Source organism: Lonchura striata, chromosome 3 (genome assembly GCF_050655825.1).
Source record: "Lonchura striata isolate lonStrDom1 chromosome 3, ASM5065582v1, whole genome shotgun sequence".
NCBI lineage: Eukaryota > Metazoa > Chordata > Aves > Passeriformes > Estrildidae > Lonchura > Lonchura striata.
In genome coordinates this window covers 18,883,871-18,905,000 of record NC_140705.1, presented here as the reverse complement: position 1 = coordinate 18,905,000, position 21,130 = coordinate 18,883,871, and the positions used below count along the sequence as shown (strand labels likewise).

Here is a 21,130-nt window from a genome sequence, read left to right as displayed (position 1 = left end):
GTGAATGCTGCAGTAACGATTGTTCTCCAACAAAAAGCAAAACATAAATATTAAAATGTTAAAAATGGGATTGAATGTTTGGCAAAGCAAAAGGAAAAATCTTTACTGAACTGCATTCCTACTACAGGCAGCAATGAATGCAGTTCAGTAACTCTGATAGACACAGATCATTTGTATTTATCCCAAAATTAAAGATGTGAAAAGGCAATATTAACTTTTAAATATTGTCCTTCATCTTGAATTGAAACCACAGAATTTCTGAAAGATGAACTACATTGCTATAACAGATAGTTCAGAGGGGCACTAGCAGTCCGGTAGAAATAAGAGAATGTTGGCTCCAAAGTTTATTGGAAAACAAAAGCTGAAATCTTCACGTTGTCCACCTCTGATATAGTTCTTTTCATAACGGAAGTTCCCATATTCATACCATGTAATGCTTAGAAGTTAATTAAAAAGTGCTGTTTAAGCTGCTTTGAATCTTCTGTCAAGTTTCCATGGCTTGATGTTGTCTTACAATAAATTACCCATTTTGTAACTTACATCTAATCCATGCCATTTTCTTGGAATTCAAAAAACCTCATTTTATTGCCCCCACCACACACCATCCTTCAAAAACAAAAGTCACATAATATTTTCAAGCATTGTTCAAAAATAAAGCATTTTTGCAACCAATTCTTGCTATGAAACAATATGCACACAAAATGTACTTCTTAAATCCCATAAAATCCTCCAACATGAGGCAAAATGATAGTGTTTAAAAAGTGGCTGCAGACCGCAACATTGTCATTCAAAGCTGTTTTTTTTTGTCCATTTCAGTTCAAAATACTAAAACATTTAATCACTAAAGCATTAAAAAGAATTTACACTCTATTTATTTTGATCAGCTTACCTCTTCAGAAATATATATACCCCAAAAATGTGCATACATTAGCAGCTATAAACATTACATGGCATATCACACTATGTCAGCTTATATGAAAACGTACAAAATGTGAATGTATTCAAAAAACTATTCTGCAGTTACTATCTTTAAAGCAAGACATAAAATCATTATGAAGTCTTGTAAGCATAACACTGTTTCAAACAGAAATAAATATATAACACTTTCTGGTAAATTACAGCAGCAAAAAACAAGAGGCATCCTTTTTTTAAGCAAGATTTTCATCACTATAGCAGCTGTTCAGACCTGAATTCCTCTCACAGCCTGCTTTATATTTTCCAGTAGGGCTTTATTTTCTGGACTCTGATAACGATCTTGATTTGTATACATGTCCGTCAAAGTGGTCACGTAAGCATCAAAATTTTGTTCATTGATTGGTTCCTACGAGATATTAAATAGTAGTTCATATACAACTTTTATTTTCTTAATCGTATATTCATTTAAGCATAACATATTAGCAAGGCATACTGCCACCATTTTTATAATATTTAAAAAGCCTATTTAGTTCTTACTTAATTTTACAGGATACACTGGAACAGGCCCTCCATGTCTGTTAGCAGTTAAATGTATCTCTATGGTTTCAGTGCTGTTAACACAAATATCCAACTGGTTGATGAAACATAAACATAAAAAAAAGGTATCTATTGTATGAGGTGAACTGAAGATCGCCAAATTCCTTAACTTGTGCTCTCAATCACTTACCATATGTGGCAGCTGGATATTAGCTAGACTATGAATTAAAGACTGGCTTAAATTGGCCAATTCATGAAGAAGAGACTCATTTTGCTGTTCAATTACTTTGTTCTCCTCTTCTATCGTCTTCAGGTTGCTCTCCATTGTGGTAATCTAAAATGGACAAATTTGTGTACAATGTAATATAAGGCAAACTGGTACAAAGCATGCAATCTTTGAAGGGAGATAGAACAGAAATACCAGGGAAAGGAGAAAAGGCCCATTCATGTTTAAAAAGGTTTTGCCTGAGTCTGCAGTTCTTATCTTCACTAAGGCTTTCTTATTCCCACTGTATGATGTATAACTTTAACAGCTTGTCTTTTCAATACTGGAAATAGTGAGTGAATGAACTTGGATTTGATTCCACTCCTTTAGAGCTTTTCTTGTACAGTTGAAAGGCATTAAGGACCTTAGTTCTGTAAGTTCACCCATGCAGTTAAACTCCTGGAAGCCAATCTTAGGGGCATTCTGCAGTAAGTCATGCTTTTCTTATATTTTCAGCTACACACAGATCTTGTTAATTAAGCATGCACAGCTCCTTGCTGCCAGTGTTTAGCTCTTTGTAAGTATAATATGACTCTGTGCAAACTCACAGGGCTGCATTGAAAGCTCAACAACTGCATGGTATTGCAATTTATGTACAAATTCAGAACATTTCCAATACATACAACTGAAGAAACTGAAGAATATTTGCACACAGGCCTGTGGTATTGCTTCATGTACAAGTGAAAACAACTGACTGTGCTCTGCCTGTGTTTCCAGGTGACCAGACACATTAGATCTGACCTTGCATGGTCCACATTAGCCCTGTTTGAGCTAAAAGCATTGCTGAGAGAAAGAGCTTGTGGAGAACATTGTGCTAATGGAGTTATAAGGATTTCAGATGAGCACTGGCTAATGTCCAGCTCATCAAGAGCACATGCAGAGCTCACTCACATCTGTCTGTACTTTCCTCTGTAGCCCTGTCCTTACTTTCCACATGGGGTGATAACTGTTAACATCTATTACAGAGTATACAGTGTGCTCTGTGTGTGAAGGTTAAAATATGCATTGACAAGAAAAAAGAAGCCAGTGAAGTGGAAAAAATGCCAAAGAACACAAGGTTTTGAATTCTCAAAATTAGATTTATCCATTTCTGTACTAACCTAGAGAGTGAGCTATGGAAAGAATTGATGCAATTAAAATGCTGATGGGAGGGTCAGAGGTTTGTACGGTAGTAGCAGGCAAAAGGGTAAAGGTTCTTAAATGCACATTAACTTGACCTTTGGAAACTGGTAGCACAATCAGGTAGTTAGAGGTATCACATTTTATTTTGGACCTAAACTTTTAGTGCGCTTATGGAAATATAGTTGATAGAATTTTGAAAAGTTATGTGTCTACATAAACAGTCTCCAGGTATCTCTTGCTTTGACTACAGGTGCATATTACAGTTAATCCAAGTTGCCAGTATTGTAGGGACTTGGTTTTGTCACAATTAATTGATTTTGAGTTAATTTCCACAGAATATATTAGTAAGGAAAAATACTTTCTTCATCTTTGAACTTGGACACCTGATCCTCCTCTCTTATTTTGCTTTCAGCTTATTTATACCGGAGGGAAATGCTGTATCCAATGCAAAACATCTTTCATAGGTGCTTCTTAGTCAAGTCATACTCCAATATCTATCCTAATTTTTTTTTTATATTACAGACCAGAATGAAGAGTCTGATGCCAATGAAGGCTCAGTTCAGTATGGCATACTGCAGCCACCTCACACTAACTTTAGCAGGACCTGACATTTTACAGATTTTCTATCTAGCTGAGCATTGCAACTTGAATAATCTTTTTTTTGCTTTTTTTCATGAGATGCTGAATATCTGCAAATACAGTGGCAAATGATCAGCATATCTCACCCCTTCACTTAGTATTCATCTGGAAGTTCATCTGTTTTAAATGTAACTATTGTATTTGTTCACTTAAAAGCTGAAATTTCCCTCCCTATATTTTACCCTAAAACTAAGAAATGTTTACTTGTATGTATTCTGAAAATACATACAATCTGTTGCTTGTATGAAACACAATTATTTGCAGATTTGTTCTTCCCCTATCTCCTTTATGTGTTTCTGCTCCTCTCATTTTTGCATGTTAAATTTGAACAAATTTCCTAGAAGATCTTAGATTAAAAATAATTTCTTCAAAGTTTTAAGTAAAAAGGCAGCTGAATAAAGAAGAGTCTTATAACTGCTCCAACTAAAAAATATGGATTGACTTTTCACTTTATTAAACAGAAAAATTCTACATGGAAACATTTCCTGTTCCTGTCATATGAAAAACTTCCACTGGCACTTAAAATCATATGGGTTGCAAATCTGTACCAAACAAGACTGTTGCTACTTCTGGTGTTCATATAACTTCCAGTATTTTCCCATTGTGTATTTCCCATCTGTCAAATTCTACTGAAATCTGAGTTGCACAGTGATTTTCTAAAGGTTTATCAGCAAACGTTTTGTTATGTCCAATATAATTTCACTTTTGCAAATAAAGGGGACTGCTGACTTTGATCCTCTTTATAGTTTGATAATGACTATGATGTAAACTCTCTGTGTTGTAAATGCAAATTCCTTATTTTCAGGAGAGTGTATAAATTAAAAACTAAGGCCTCTAAATTTTTTTGGTGAAGTTTAATTCAGTTGGGATTCTCTGCAAGGCCTTAGTGGCTAGTTGGGTAAGAACAGATAAGGATTAGACCAGATTACCCAGAGATTCTGGAATTCTAGTATGGGAAGTAAAGAACAGGTTAGACAAGCACCTGGCAGGTTTAATTTAGGAAGATCTTAGGAAGTAAATGACAGGTAGACAAAATAATGTTTTCATGGTCTCTTGTAGCTCTACTTTTTAACATCCCATTAATCATTTTAATCTACCCTTTTTCTAAATCTGCTGAAGTATGAAAAATATCCTTTTAACTTAATGGTAAAATCACCAGCTGAGTTTTCTCTTACCAAGAACATTCAGTGGTCCCACAAAGTGCCTAATCTGACTTCTAAGAATAAGCAATGGCACTAGTATGAAGTATGGAAGCTGGAACTGAGACCACTAAAGTCTGGCTTCTGTACTCATTTCAGATCAAAGTTTGATATGAATTTCCTAGATAAATCTCTGAAACTCAATACATCTTAATGCCTGTGATAGTGTTATCATGGCTTTATTTTTCAATCCATCTGGCCAAATATAAAAGTGCAGTAAATTGCTGACATTTACAAATAGGAGCATTTACCTAACGTACATGTAATAGCCAAACTGCTTCACATTTTGTAAAAACTCAGCCATATCAGTCTGTATGTGAATAGCAACTACAGTGTATTAATAAGAAGAAACCATAAGGCAATTGGAAGCTGCCAGATTCAAAGTTTATAACCAAATTTTTAGGAGTACATATATGTAATTTTCCTGCCATTGATTATTCTTCTTGCTTTATGTCCTTGCAGATTTTGTCCTCATTATCCTACAGTTATATTTGGTCACATCAGGAAACTGTGTAAACCTTGAATCAAATCCTATGAAAGCTGAATAATGACAGTGGAACTCTGAATGCAGGCATAAAGTAGAAGTGAGGTTTCAGTATCAATCTGGCTAAGGTTTGGAAATCAAATAAAAACCAAGTTGAAGAAGTAGATCCTGCCTTGCATTTATGATTATATGAGAAGAGGAAAATGGACATGCTGCCCATCTCCACAAACAGCAGACAAAGAAGTAACAGGAATGGTTTACTCGATTCCATTGAGATCATCTGAGTGACTATGATCACGGGACTAAAGACTGACATATGGTGACTGTGATGAATTTCACTCTTGTTTGTGTTCAAATCATGTGAAGAGACAAGCACCAGAATCTACGCTGGACACTGAAAAATTCTAGAGGAATACAGTTGATTTTCTTCTTTTGCTTTTTCCATCCAGTCTTAGGACTACTGAATAATGGGATTTTAGTTAATAGTCTAATGTTAAGTTTTCTGCTTTCTTTTTCCCCAACCAATTTATATAGAATGAAAATAGAATTAAGCTGGATCTCTGGAACTGCTACTGTTGTCAAGAGCTGCATTTAGTGTGTCACATGATGAAGTGTAACAGGTACTCACTTCTGTGTCTAAATTTCCTCTGTTAGACATGGCAAAAGCCATGTTATTCATCTGGGCTCCTTCACCTTGTAACTTATGCTAATAACCATGTTGTCACACAATATTTTAACTACAATTAGAAAGGCACAGCCTTATCAAGGGGAAATACCAAGCTGACCATGACAGGTCATGTTTTGCCATTATTTTAAAGAATGAATTTTGCTGAATTATTTTTAGGTTTTTTGCTGTTGGTAACTGATGAGAAAATTGCATAATGAACACTGTTTTAAGATTTTATAAATAGCAAATTATGAATAGATATCTTAATATATAAGAGAACAACATATTTCCTATATTTTTTTAATCAGTCATGTAGAAAAAGCAGCTTGAATTTAGGGCTTCATAAAACTGTTACCTGAGTTCTGAGTTTAATCATATCAGCTTCCATCTGAGAGTTGGATTCATTTAGTTCTTTGATTTCTTCATCTAACTGTTTAATTTCTTCATCATTTTCTATACCTGTGTGACATAAAAATAAAAGCAGTGTTAAAATAATTAAGATTTAAATCAGTGTTCAGTGAATTAATTATTTCCATATTTAAAAATCTATTTATTTCAAGCAAAAAAGGAAACATTCTTCAAACTTTTATTCTGCAGTTAAAAAGAAGTATTTTCAACTACTTTTCCTTTCAAAATTGCAGTAATTCTTCAGTGAAAATGTTAAAAATACCTGGAGAATCAAAAGGACCTTTAACTTTATATATCTCATTTAACTTTACATTATAAGAAATGTACTTTGCAGCATATGTAATTTATTTAAAGAGTATGTCCACTTACAGGTCTTCTGGAGGAAATTAAAAAATCTTAACATGGTAATCTCTTCATATTACAGCATTATCAAGAGAACCTGTAACTAATTCAGAAATTTTTTTTCTCAACAAAGAGAAATTTTGTTGATTTACTGGGATATATTGTGATTCTGCAGTTGTTTTTAATGCTTGATGAAGGCTCAGAATGGTTCGTGAAGGGCTCAGAAGGGTGTTATTAAATAACAATATATAGAGCAATTTTAAAATGGAAGTGCTTTCTCACGTTTTGTGACATAAATATTAAAAAAACAGAATTTTAATGGTATCTGCATTTCTAAAAATTCAGACAGGAATAAACTGTAACAGTTTAATTTATGCATCCTTACAATTAATATAACAAAACATAAAAAATCCTGGAAAGCATAAAATAATCCTGGGAAGAGATAGATCTGTCTTTTTTCAAGTCAAAGTGTGAACACCTAAAGCCAGAGAAACTGGTGTTCCCCCTCTCCTTCTTCTGCAGGTGTGAATCTTTCACACCTTTCCCAACAGTGCCTGATTCTGATAAAAAATATGTCATAGAATTATAGAATGGCTTGGGTTGGAAGGGAAGATTATCTAGTTTTGACCCCTCTGCCAAGGGCTGGGACACCTTCCACTAGACCAGGCTTCTCAGGGCCCTATCCAGCCTGGCCTGCAACATTTACAGGGATGAGACATTCACAGCTTCTCTGAGAAAACCTGTTCCAGTGTCTCACCTCTCTCACAGTAAGGAATATTGTCCCAATATCCAATCTAAACCTATTCTCTTGCAGTTGGAAGCCCTTTCTCCTTTGTCCTGTCACTATGAGCCCTTGTAAAAAGTCCCTCTCCATCTTTGTTGTAGGATCCCTTCAGGCAGTGGAAGGCTGCAATTGGGTCACCTCAAGGCCTTCTCTTTTTCAGGCTGAACAATCCCAATTCTCTCAGCCTTTCCTCACAGCAGAGGAGCTCCATCCCTCTGATCATCTTTGTGGCCTCCTCTGGCCTCGCTCCAACAGCTCCATGTCCCTCCTGTGCTGGGGACCCCAGGGCTGGATGCAGCACTGCAGGTGGGGTCTCAGCAGAGCAGAGCAGAGGGGCAGAATCCCCTCCCCACGCTGCCCCTGGTGCAGCCCAGGGCACGTTTGGCTCTCCAGGCTGCGAGGGCACATGGCTGGGTCATGTCCAGCCTTCACCCACAGCACCCCCAAGTCCTTCTCAGCAGGACTGCTCTGGACCTGTTCACCCCAGCCTGGGCTGATACTGGGGCTGCCCCAACCCAGGTGCAGCACCTTGCTCATGGTTAAACCTCAAGAGGTTCCCCTCTGGATGGCATCCTGTCATTCAGGAGTGTCACTGCACCACAGCTTGGTGTCATCTGCAAATTTGCTGAGGGTGCACCCGATCTCTTTGTGTCATTAACGCAGATATTAAATAACACTGGTCCTAGTACAGACCCCTAAGGTGTCGAAACATAGCATCCCTGAAGGGGTAATAATTAGCATTGACTGCATGCTTCTCAGAAGGCTGATCAATCACTTTATTAGATTATACTTATTAAGAAACCTATCACCCTTACAGACAGTCAGGATACAGGTGGACCCAATTGGTCCTTGAATCCAAACACCATCACCACTGGCCAATTAAGAAATCACAAATCTCCATACACATTCCATATGTTCACAACAAGTGCAGCAAGTGAAGATAAGAATTGTTAATCATTCTTTTTTTTTGATCTTCTCACAGCCTTCCCCAGGAAAACGCCTGGGAAAGTTGTGTGTTGCTCTCTGTGGCCAGAGATCTACTGCCATACCTAATGGACAACACTTGTCACTGATGTCCATCAGGATATTGTGGGAGACCATGGCTGTGGCTTTACAGAAGTCCAGGTAAGTGACATCTGTAGCTCTTTCCTTGTCCATTAGTCACCCCATCATGGAAGTCCACTGGGTTGTTCAGGCAGACTGTGTGTCCAAGGAGCCAAAATATCCACATATTACTCCTTAAGGCATTCTTCCTGAGCATGGCAGATGCTTATAGTTTTCAGTACTACCCAGGTTGTAGAGAAAATAACATCCAGATCTTTCACTCCCTGGTTACAAACTCTTGAACAAAGACAGCCACTGCTTTCTCCAGCTGTGCTGGCCATGTGGGCTGAGGTGCCTCCTGCACTGTGTTCAAATGCTCTGCGGCTCTAAATAGAGTTAATCAACAGTTAAGAAGGTGTGTACTCTCACAGACTAAGTGACTACATAGTGTTTCAAGAAAACTCAGGACTTGGGCACCTCCCAGACAAGTCTTTATCATACTACCTACTTGAACTGAAGCCCCTACATTTTGCTTTTACTGCACTTCAACTACCAGGATACTATCCTGACTTTCATCCAAGGTACCTTCATCATCTTCCCTGCAACTCAGGGCTCCCAGGAAGAATTGCAGTTTATTGGAGCTGAAATGGCACAAAGCCATCTCCATCTGCCAGAGATTATAGAACCATAGGTCCAAATGAATTCAAAGGAACTCAGGAGGAATTGACATTCTGGAAATAAATCCTTTTTCTCTTCTGAATCCTACAACAATATAAGACTATCACCCTTTGATGAATGAAATATGAAGCAGCAAATTATCATGGTATATTCTACTTCGAAAAATTTTAGAGTTTTAGATTTATATAGACATAATTCAATGTGACTGCTCTACTCCTGGCTCACATTTCCAGAGCATAAGACCTAGTTTCACTTCTACTGACAGTGAATTCACAGTTTATATAGAGTGGATTTATACATGTAGGAAAAAAGGCAGTAGAGTAACTTTAGAGTAACTTTAGTTTACAGAGAACTAGTATTTAAGAATGTAACGATTAAAGAATTTACCATTACTGGCCCGCTGCTTTATTGTTAGCATTTGTTCTCCAGACAGCTTTGCTTTCTTCATTGCTGAAGTAGCTCTGGGGCATCCTGATAAACTGTGAACAGTAAGGAACCTGTTAATTTTGACAGGTCATTGAAAAGAAATCTGTAATCCAAACCTGTAATAAAAACAGTATCAGAGACATAGTTTATCTTCACTGCCTAGCATTGAAAGAGTGCACTAGTCTGAAAAAAGAAAGGACTTACCTGTAGCGATTTCATTTGTTTTTCTTCCAAATTCTTTTTGCATAGACAGCTAATATAGGAGTCAGATATACAGTTCAATTTTCTTAAGACAAAATACTTTTAATAAAACGTTTTGTTTTAAAAGCAGTTATGGTGTAAGTAATCCCACTTGAATTTACATGTCCCTACTCTCAACTTCCATCCTTTTTTGATTCAAATGTTCAAACATGGAACTGAATGCTGAGAGGAGGATATGAGCTACCTCTCACATCCCAATAACTAGCTCTTATAAACTGCTTTTCTTTGTGAATGTCACCTACTGAGCTAGCTAAATTGCCCTTTTCTAAATTTTTCTTAAAGTGGCAGTAACTATGTGTTGGCTTTTTGTTGGAGCCCAAGGAAATAATTCCAATAAAAATGACCTTGTTTTAATGGGGGATATATATTTCTTATAGTATTTGTTACACTTATGGATGTACATTCAGTTATCTCTTCTCTCTCACATTGCCAAAATATTAAGCTTTTTAATTACACTGTACAAAACATTTTGATAGCCAACAGTCTTATCAGTCTTTATTGTAAAAATTAAAATACAGATCAGACAGTGCTCAGTATTTAACAAATAATGGTAGTGAACTACCTCCTTTTTCCAAAGTTACATCTTTTATGTAGTTGCACTATTGCAAATAAGAGAAAATACATATTCAATCGAATTTAATGATGGAAAACTAATCTTATTCTGAGAAAGCTTTACCTTTAGAGAAGAGAATTTGGAAGCTTGCTAAACAATTTCCTGTTGCCTCAACATTTCAGTTCTCATAGCCATGCAAACTGGGTAATGTCATGTAGTTTTCATTGCATACAGGCACATTTGTACTTCTGCTCCAGATCCACAGGAAGACTTTTTTTACAATTTTTAATTGTACAAATCAGACTCAAATCTAATACCCAAGTAAGTGCTCTGTAATATGGAGGAAAGTGGTGTCTGTGATTGAAAGCATTTCTTTAAGTAAAGATGCAACTTCCTTCTAAATAAAGTCCTCTATTTTAGGTAGTGTTTGATTATTGAAAACATTCCTCTGAAAAGCCTGGGCTATTATTATCAAGTGCAGTCATACAAAGAAGGATTGCTCTTAGGAAAATAGATTTAGAAATATTTTCTCAGTAAAAGAATCTGTGTTCAATATTTTATACAGGTTTGTGAGTAAGAAGATGTATAATAAAATAATACTAGTAGTATCAAGAAATGGCATGGCCTAGTAGCTTTTGGCTGCAGCCTAGTTGGTAGGATGCCAAATTACTACTCCAAGGTCTGATATGGACTCAGTGTGTGTCTGTAAACAACTGTCCTCCTGAAGTGTCAAAGGGAGCCTTGAAGATGATTAAGGAGGAGAGGATTTGGTGTTTTAGGAAAAATTGTTGACACAGAGAAGGAAATGCATATGCAAACTTTCTGCATCATTTAACTGACTTAATTTTTGTTACCTTTAGTTGACTTAATGAATTTTCTCATATTTTGTCCTCAGTCTTTTTCAGAAGCAGTCAGCATCACTGGGCATAAAACTAACTGCATTAGTTGACTCTCATCTTTTTCTCTTAGCCTTTTCCTCTCTAAAATTTTGACTGATGACAACCCTTCAAAATAAAATGAGCCCTCAAACATCCTATGAATAAAACATTTAAACAGACCAATAAGAAATCTGGATCTTAGAACAGCACATTTGAGAGCAGAGAAAAATAGTCAAACAAATTAAATTTGTTCAGAAGCCTTAAGAATCTACTGTGTGATTCAGCATGCCTAAATCCAAATTTTGAAGCCAAGGACCCAGTCTTATTCCCAGGCCATGATTCTACACACCAAGTTTTCAGGACTGCCTGAACCTGTAGATATCTTAGCTAGTCTGGAAGGTTATCTCTCCACTAGTGTACCCAGGGTGCTCCAAGGTGCGCTCTCACCCTGAGGCCCGAGCTGCAAGGCTCTATATGTGCCTTTCTAAGCTTTCCTATTCCAAAAAATAGGGTGATCACATTCTATCTGCCAAACAGCAACTGTGTGGCCCATCACCACTAGGGAGAGATGTATTGCTGGGGTAGGCACGTATGGAGCACCTACAGCTTGGCTGCAGTTCAGGCACCCTTCTGCCTGACTGCAGCCTTCTGCCTAAACTGAACCACAAAGATCTGGGTGCTGTGCTCCATCCTTGCTGCTGGAACTGTTGAGAATCCTTCTGCATTGATTATCTACCTTCTCCTGGAGGCACCCAGTTGAATCATGAGTTAGTGAAAGAAAAGGCAAAAGGCTGCCTATTTTCTGGGCACACTAGTAAGGATGCAGAAGGTTGCTGCATTATATAGCCAGATTAGTTTTCTTCTAACCCACTGGTGATCTAATACAATATGTACAGACAGAGGAGGGCTGTGACCAAAATGGGTTTTTTGCAATATATCTGCATGCCTAATTCTTCAAAACTTTCCTCTTTTTTCTTCTCCAATCCTTCCATGCCCAGCTTTAACTTGTGCATCATGCACCTCTATGACTACCTTGAGCTTGTTACATGTCTGTCCTTAGAAGAGGCCATGAATGAACAGATGGTCCTAAATTTTCCAGTGGCTTTATGCAATTTAAAAAAGTATTCAAAACTCCTGAATGTATCCTGCTCACCACAGAGGAAGATGCCAAAGCCAGACCACGCCATTGTCTTCCTCTGCAGATCTTTTCTGGCAAATCTGTCTCTTCATTAACTGTATATTGTATTGTTAGCATATGAGCTTACTTTCCTGAGGCAGGCACTTTCAGTTTTAGTGAAGCCAATACCAAGTTAGTAACCTAAATTAAGAGTATTGACTTCTACTACAGTTTGTTTAACTTGTCTAAACTCTTCAGAGATTAGTTAGTCAAAGATAGTAATGTGTACACCTTTTGCTTCACTCTGTTCTTAATTAAGTTACCTAAAACTGTTTTAAGTCATTAAAAAGTAAATTAGGACTTTTAGAATAAGCTTCTACTCTGCAAGAACATTCTACATCTTACCTTATTGAATATGTTTACTTCTCCTGAAGGCATATGTTCTTTGAATTGAGAACAGCCAAAAAAACTCAGGCTATATGGGCAGATGAAAAACAAGGTCAAGGCAGTGTTGCACCAAAAGTAGGCTTGTGTACAAAGGCTGAACCCTACAGAAGTGTAAAGTTAACCAAGAAGTTTGAATTGAGATCCCAGTGAATCTGAGAGTTGCTTGAGATTTCTAGAAGACCGGGGAGTAGAAGGAGACAGAAGGACAGAAACAGACAGGAGTAGATATATGATTTTATTTTTTTTCCTGTTACTGGCAAACAAAAGAATACAAGTGAATGATATTTCAGTGCTGTAAAAGTTATGCAATACATGCTTTAAATATCTCAGAAATGAAAAAAGACTATGAGAAATATCTAGGTAGTAGTTTTATATCTAGGTCCTTGCATTAAGTATGCTATGAAGCTGTATCAGGGGAGGTTGAGGTTGGATATTAGGAAAAGGTTCTTCACCCAGAGGGTGGTTGAGCAATGGAACAGGCTCCTCAGGCAAGTGGTCACAGCCTGATGGAATTTATGAAGTGTTTGGTCAATACTCTCAGGCACCTGATGTGATTCTTGGGTCTGGACTTTGATAATCCTTGTGGGTCCCTTCCAACTCGGGATATTCTATTATTAAGTTTGAAGCCTTTACAGTAGATGTTTGTCATAGGTTTTCAAACTTTACACTGACTTTTGCATAATTCTGCAGCTTATTCATTCCAGCAAAGAATTAGTAAAATTACGGTTATCTCACTTGGTCCTGCCATTATTCTCATAATAAGAACATATAAACACAGTTGAGTATTCTTCCCATAATAAAAATGAGTAAGGCTTTCTAATAACATTGCTGGGGTGCTGCTGTAATAAATTCAGTATAAACGTACCAAACCATGAATTATCTCTGTCAGACTCTGGATGCCACAGGGCTTAAAGCCACAGCATTTTGGTGGGGATTTGAGAAGCACCAGCAACCAAGTCTGGACTCCCTCTGTGTTTCTGATACACCAAGAGCTGTGAGTCTCTGCTGTATCAACAACCAGATGACCATCAGCACCTTATTTTGTTGGGATGCAATGTGTCTTGGCTGTTGATAAATTTCCACTATTGGGTTTAAACTCTAATTTGAGAAAGAAAAGTATTGTCTGGCACATCATCCTAGAAAACAACCCTCTACCATAACTTACAAAATACTATAAATACTGTATGATGATTGTATCTATTAGAGTTCAACATAAAGTGAAGAATGAGTTTTCTTTCTGGTTTAGCACTGTGGTTATCTTACTGCAATCAGTGCCTCACCATACATTCAGTGAATTTGGAAGTAGGGTGAAATGAATTCAAAAATAAAATGAAAATTAGTGGGGGAAAAAGTTTTAAAGGAGTTTTTAGGTAGTGTTCAGTGCACACTTATCAAGAAATTTAGATTAAATAAATGTGGGCTAAAATCCAGAACTGTTTCAAGAATGTAATTGCAGTGTCTTCAGGGATGCAAACAACACAGGTCATCAGAGTGAAGGATCATTGATCAAATGGAGCAATTGTCTGGGTGACCAATTTTAATTATCTGGGTTCCAGCTGTGTGTTAAATATATTTTTCCCCTCAGTAGACAGATGCAGTTTAGTCCCTCTTGAAGCTGGAGCATTTGCACTTGGCTTTTCAAATGAAGAAAACAATTTCCAAACAGAGAGGTAGGTATATGGGAAAGGAGAAGATAAAGTCAAATAAACAACAACTTTTATATTTGGTCAAGTGTTGAAGTTTACAAAGAAAAAAATAACAGGGTGTAAAGAAACCAGAGCCTCAACCTGTAGTACCCAAAAAACATCCTGAGGACAAATTTTATGAACTCTGCAAGATGTTTACAGATTCACTACTGCAATGATTTTTCAAGAAGAGAATGAAATACTTCTCTTGTTTATTAAAAATAGTATTGTCTATAGACTAGAGGAAGGAAAAAGTCACTTTCAAGGGACCTCTTTTAACCAGAGATATATTCAAAACAAGCCCCAGATGTAAATCCTTTTGAAATTCAGGAAAATACAGATCACAGTGAAAATGACTGTTTTATTTTGTTAATGGCTGAAACCTTACTTTTACGACTAAGCTCCTCAACTATTTCCTAACGTTTGAAGTTCAAGTTAAGAGATCAAACTCAGTGATCAAAGTAGCCTATTCCTTAGTTAATATTAAATCCATGAACTACTATTTTTTTACTATGTTTAAGGGTATCAGCTTTAGTGATTTCCTAATTCCCATGAGTAAATTCTGCTACACACCTTAAAGGATGAAATAGTCTATGCACAACTCCAGCAGAGATAAAAGGAACGCTTCCCTAAACCAGCACACATTTTTATTTACATTCAAGTATGATTGGCTTTTCCCCAGGTTCTTCCTGAGATGTGATGCAAAGGGAATCCAGGAGAGAGGTTCTGCAAACAAGGTAGTTTTGTCTTCATGGAGATTGCTGTGACTCACAGAGGAATCTCTTCTCCATATAACCCCAGCTGCCTTTGTGTGGTGTTAGGTGTCAGAAAATATCATCTCTTCAGCTCAGTTTCAGAATTCTTCATTGGAAAAGAATAATTTTTATCGATGTGGCCCTTTATAGGTCTTGTTTCCTGGCTAAGGCTTTTTGTTTGTTTGGTTGAATTGTTTGGGGTTTTGTGTGAGTTTTTTGGTTTGTTTTGGGCTTTTTGGGGTGCATTTACAACTCACACCTGAATGCTTGCTGTGAAAAACTTCAATTTTGAATCAGGAGGGAAATCTAAGTTAAAAATACTAAAAGCTTGAATGTAATGTGGAAAGTGACAGCTCCTAATTCAAGTTGTTTTCCAAAGGTGCTGAGGAAAGTAGCTAGATTTTATTCTGTTAAAATAAATCTTTGCTTCAGAAATAAGAAAAATCACTATCCAAATGGCCAAATTAAAAAAAAAATAGCCATTATGATTAAAACAAAATGCAAGTTTTTCAAAATTATTTAAATAATATCTGATCATTGCTTCAGAAAAACATTCTGGAAAGAACTATGTTCTTATTTTAATGAGAGGAGGATTGAATTAGCATTAAAATTTGGTTAGCCAGAGGCACCAAATGGACACCAAATGGCCATCCAGAAGAAGAGAAGGCATTTGGGTTTTTTTACTGGAGATTTAAAAGGTAAGGTAGTGTTATAGTTTAATTATGCCTATCCCTCATAATAAAAGAACAAAGAAGGCATCAGATAAGAAAAACAAAAATAGGAATTATGCAGAAATGTTAACATGGCAAAGCTGAGACAAAAGACCTTGAGAGAAGATTCAATTTGAAAGGAATCCCTCTGGGGCATAAATATACAGCAGAAAAGGAATTAATAGATCTTGACATGCTGGAACTGTAAGAGCACTGCAAAAGTTGCCCTTCAGCTGGGCACAGTAGTCCCTTGGCAAATTTACATCATATTTAGTTAATTGAAGCTGCTTAGTCAGCAAAGAGGCTTTGTGGGTGGGCTTCTCACATGTGTTAATGAGCTTTGACCTGTACCATCCCTGAAGAGGGAAGGAGGTTTGGCTCTTGCCCAATGTGTAACAACAGTTCAAAAATATCTCATTTATTTCTTGGTGAGTGAGTACCCACTGCAGCACATTACATCACTTAGAGGTGGCCCTAGCACTAAGCCATGCACTAAATGGGGCACAGCTGAGTGCCCCAGGAGCTGGGGGCTGCCTTCTGCAAAGCTTACCAGCCTCTCTCCTGTCAGGGGACTGCCCACAACAGGACAGATGACCTGAAGACCAGTGGATTTACTGGGCTGTTTAATAGAAAGAAAGGTTGAGACTTGCCTGTGTATAAATAAGGTGTATGTTTAGCTACACACCTCTGATCAGTGCTCTTGAAAATTTCATGTCATCTATTTAGTGACCAAGTACAGCTCACTTCAGCACTTAAAATTAAGCACAATTTCTCTGAACACTTTGTATAGACAGCAAGGACAAAAATGTATTTCAAGAGGAAAATTCATCCCTCGAAATCTAAAAAGTCGTCCTGTATTCTCTGTTTTTTTATGAGCTATGTCTGGAATGAGGACAAGCAGACTTATAACCAGACAGCTTCTGCTAAGTGGCTGATATCAAGGAGGTGTCACATTGCAAACACCTGTACAATTGCTGTCTGCTGTAATTTGTCAGGTCTGCTAAGCAAAATGATTTTTCTTGTTTATATTGTGCAGTCTGCTTTCTCTAATATGGATTTTATATTATTTTCTCTGTGACTTTCCCACGGTAGAGTAAACTACTTAAGTAGTTTTAGATTATCTTACTATCAAGAGCCTTCCAGTTTAACAAATGGTACATCTGATTAAAATCCTTCTTCCAGTTTGTAATGAAAAGAGCTGGCAGAACTACCTGCAAAGGGCATAACTCTTTCAACAACCAGGTTCTGCATTTAGTCACTTGTAACTTTTGCCAAATTTTAACTGATCTGACTGAAATTTTCAGCGGTAACTGTCAGGCCAGGCTCATTTTTTTTTCCAAAATGTCATAGGAAAAATATTTATATTTCTCAGAATATACTTCTATGCCACTGTTTTGTCCATATACATTATTTTGTCCCTGCTGAGGAGAACAAAAAAGTCCAAATAATTCCGTGAATAACACTAACTGTCTGTGAATTGGAGCAAGAAATGACATTTCATGGGGTGTTTCTCTGAGTTTAGAGATGCATTCTGCTTTCCTCACAAAAACAAAAGTAGATAGGGCAGAGCTATAAGCCTCTGACAGACTGTCCATTGGACTTGCTAAATGGATGTGAGTTAGTGTTTAGCACCCTCATGTACTCTGTGTGTGTAAGTGTGTATAAGGAAGCCTTCCCTTCCACCAGCCCTGTGCAGGCTGTAGGGCCTGGAGCAGAAGATTGCCTGCTGAAAGCGACACCTGAGACTGTCTTGTTCTGCCAGTGCACCAACTATTGCAATTGGACTGAGCAGCTCAGAAGTAAGAAGACTGAACAGGAGCCACAGGGACTGAGAAGGAAAGAGGGCCAGAACACTCCTGTAGTAGAGAATGAGGATGGGAAGAGGAAGGTGTCGAAAAGTGGTTTAGGAAGACCCTTCTCCTTTAAGGTCAACACAAAATTACTAAGTAAAAAAATTCTTTGCACTGCAGGACCCACCACACAGATTATTTTTTTTCTTTATGTATATTATTATTACATTTAATTGCCACATTTCTTTCCTTGTCTTCTTGGAAATGTCAATGCACTTCCATGCCTGTCATCTTTTAATATTGTCATCATGATGATGCTTATCATTGTCAGTTGTAGCTATTGTTAAATGTAGTGAATTTAGCTAGTTCTTGTATACTCTTAATGATGTATGATGTTCTCCTGATGAACTGCAATGTACAGCTTGTAGGAAAAACTAAGAGATGGGAAACAGCAAAATAAATCAATGGCAGGAAGGGGAAAGGCAGATTCAGACCAAATGAACAAACACCCTAAACAACTGAAAAAGCCAACCAAAGAAAAAATAAAACAGTGAATTAATTTTGACACAAATGCGGCACTCTGTCAACTTACTGTAGCAACAAATAAAAACATGGACAAGAGTTGACCTGACAAGAGATCTGGCTAGAAATATATGCAGTCAAATACTTCAATGCATTGCATATTCAAAGCTTCTTACAAATCTGTTGTTTGACAGCATTTATATTTCATGAATAGAAAAATTTCTCTGCAGTTTTTACCCTTTTCAGTGTACAGCATAGGAACACCTATCAAAAGATATTGCTGGACACAAACTCATGACAAATAGGGTATTTTGGAAGCTTAGGGTGCCTTGAGAATTCAGCTGGCAGTTTGGATCCTTTGTGTTTTGAAGGATGCTTGCAACTGGCTTAACTGAGAGCTTCTGGGTCTCCTCAAAACCAAAAGAGAAGTGGACCAGAGATGGCCAAGTGGGCAAATGCCCACTGGGAATGACAAGACTGTAGCTAGGGGATACAGAGATGCAGGTAGAATAGCTCAAAATGAAACTGGCTAAATAAATGTAAAAACTCCAAGAAATGGTTGTTTAAGTACATAGAGAGCAAGTGGAAACAGAAGGAAAATATTGGCATACTATTATATGGAAGAGGTGAATTAGTCACCAGCAATGCAGAAAAGGCAGCAGTTCTTGACACTTCCTTCACATCTGTCTTTACCAACACTGTTGGGCCCCAGGCTTTGGGAGCAAAACTCCAGGCTGATGCAAACACAGACTCACCATCACTGATGGAAGAGTTGCAACTGAACTGTTACAGGAGCTTGGCACTACAAATCAATGGGCCCTGACATTGCCCACCCAAGGGTGTGAGGAGTGCTGTTGCAAGCCTCATCATAATCTTTGAGAAGTTGTGGAGATCAGGGGATATCCCAGAAAACTAGAATGCTGGAAACCCCACCTACAAGAGCGGGGCTTAAAGGAATATCTACAGGCTCTTTAGATGTATTTCAGTCTCTGGGAAAGTTATGGAATGAATCCTCCTGGGGGCTATCACAAGTGAGATGAAGCACATGATTGGGAAAAGCCAGCACAGACTGACCAAGGGCCAGCTGTGCTTGACAAGCCTGCAAAAGCAAATTTGCTTTTTGTGACAAAGCAACCTGCTTGGTTGAATGGGGGGAGAGGGGGGAAGGGGGCCATGGAGCGACAAGTAGACACTGTCTACCTGGATTTCTCCAGGGCTTTTGATATGGTTGTCCATGGCCTCCTTCTAGAGAAATGTCTAATGGTCTGGACAAGCAGCCTGTGTAGTGGGTAGGAAACTGGCTGAGAAGTTGCACACAGGGTGATGGTAAACAGGTCCTTTTCAAACTGGCAATCTGCCACAAGTGGGGGCTCCCAGGGATCCATACTGGGCCCAACCCTGTTTACAAGTGGGTTAAAAGGGCTGGGTCTGGGCATCAGGATCAAGTGTATCCTGAGGAAGCTTGACTATTATACCAAACTGACTGATACCAAAGTGATCTCTTTGGAAACGAAATTCACAGTGCTGGAAGACTGGGATAGGCTGGGAAGGTGGGCTGATAAGAACCTTATGAAGTTCAACCAAAACTAGTGTAAGGTCTTGCACCTGGGAAAATATTCATGAGCACAGCACAGGCTGGGACCTGTCTGTGGAGCAGCTCTGCGGAAAGGGACCTGGGGTCCTGGGGATGACAAGCTCAGTGTAAGTGAGCAGTGCTGCTGTGGCACAGAGGGCACTGGGCTGCATCAACAAGGGCATCTCCACAGGGACACAGAGGTCACTGTCCCACTCAGTGCTCGTCAGGCCACACCTGGAACATAATGTTTGATTTAGGCTCACTCTATGTAAAAAGATATGGACAGGCTGGAGAGCTGGAGAGCCATTGCTCTTAATGATAAGTAATTTTTATAACTATAAAATGTTTAATACTTAATAAATAATACTTAATTATAAGTATTTTTATGTTTTTAAATGCTGAAGCTGAGAAATGCTGCTAGATGCTGACAGGATGTGATTTCAGGCAAATATTGAAAGCTCTGCAACAATTTATGAGAAAATTTGCAGCCACTAGCCTGTGTTTTTTAAAGCATCTGTATTAAAGAGCTACTGCCTCTTTGGGGGCACCCACCCTAGATAAACCCTGGGGTGAGATGCTGTTCTATGGTCCTGAGCATCAGGAGGTTTGACTGTAGGTAGTATTTGCAAATCTTCCCTTCAGAAGCTGAGGATGATCACAGAAGATTTTTATTCAATATCTATTTCTAGCAAAGCATATTTAATGAGAAGAAGGATCTGCTATGAAAAATCTACATCTCCAACCTTCTTCCCTCACATTTGTCATCTCCTAAATGCTTTGAGTGTTTGAGAACTTAGAGGTCCTCTGAGGATCCATGTGAGTGTAGGTATCAGACAGCTTCCAGAAAACAGCTGCAGAGGGCAGCTCCTGTCTTGATGTTATTTTTTTTTTTTTTTTATTTTGGTCTTTTTTTCTTTTCATAATCTGTCTGTTCCTATGCTTAGTAATGCAGTTGTGCAACTCAGAGCTACGACCAACATAAAATTTTTGGAGGAAACAACACTGGTAGTGCTCCTTTACCTCAGGACATGTATGTGTGGTAATGGCTGAACTGAGTGAACTTCCTGTGACAGCCTTACCATTAACTAAACCTTCCTATGCATAAAGTGGATAGCCTGTAATAAGGGTCATATGTAATAATCTCCAATAACCACTTGATAATTTCTACATACATTCTTTCAGAAGGGAGAAGGCAGTGGATGATGTCCATTGCTTTCCCCCAGCACATCTAGACATTTTACAAACACAGTGATATGCCCTTGGTGCTCAAATACAAATCTTATTCTATAAACTTTTTTATGGATCTTGGGAGTCCTACTGTCCTCA

The 21,130-nt window shown here is 37.9% G+C and overlaps 1 protein-coding gene across 18 annotated transcripts in view; it reads right to left on the bottom strand.

Annotated features, from left to right (window-relative positions):
• The window catches only part of MYT1L (myelin transcription factor 1 like), a 304,512-nt gene that overhangs the window by 1,467 nt on the left and 281,915 nt on the right, over positions 1-21,130 (bottom strand). For 13 of the 18 annotated variants that reach the window (XM_077782400.2, XM_021551206.4, XM_021551208.4 and 10 more), the window contains 4 exons: positions 9,472-9,563; positions 6,178-6,287; positions 1,643-1,786; positions 1-1,321 (listed from right to left, as the gene is read on the bottom strand). The exon at positions 1-1,321 is cut by the window's left edge and continues 1,467 nt beyond it. In XM_077782400.2, coding sequence (XP_077638526.1) covers positions 1,181-1,321; positions 1,643-1,786; positions 6,178-6,287; positions 9,472-9,563 — 487 coding nt within the window. In that variant the 3' untranslated portion in view covers positions 1-1,180. The remainder of the gene's footprint in view (positions 1,322-1,642; positions 1,787-6,177; positions 6,288-9,471; positions 9,564-21,130) is intronic. The other 5 variants (XM_031504446.3, XM_077782404.2, XM_077782408.2 and 2 more) reach the window with 1 other exon arrangement.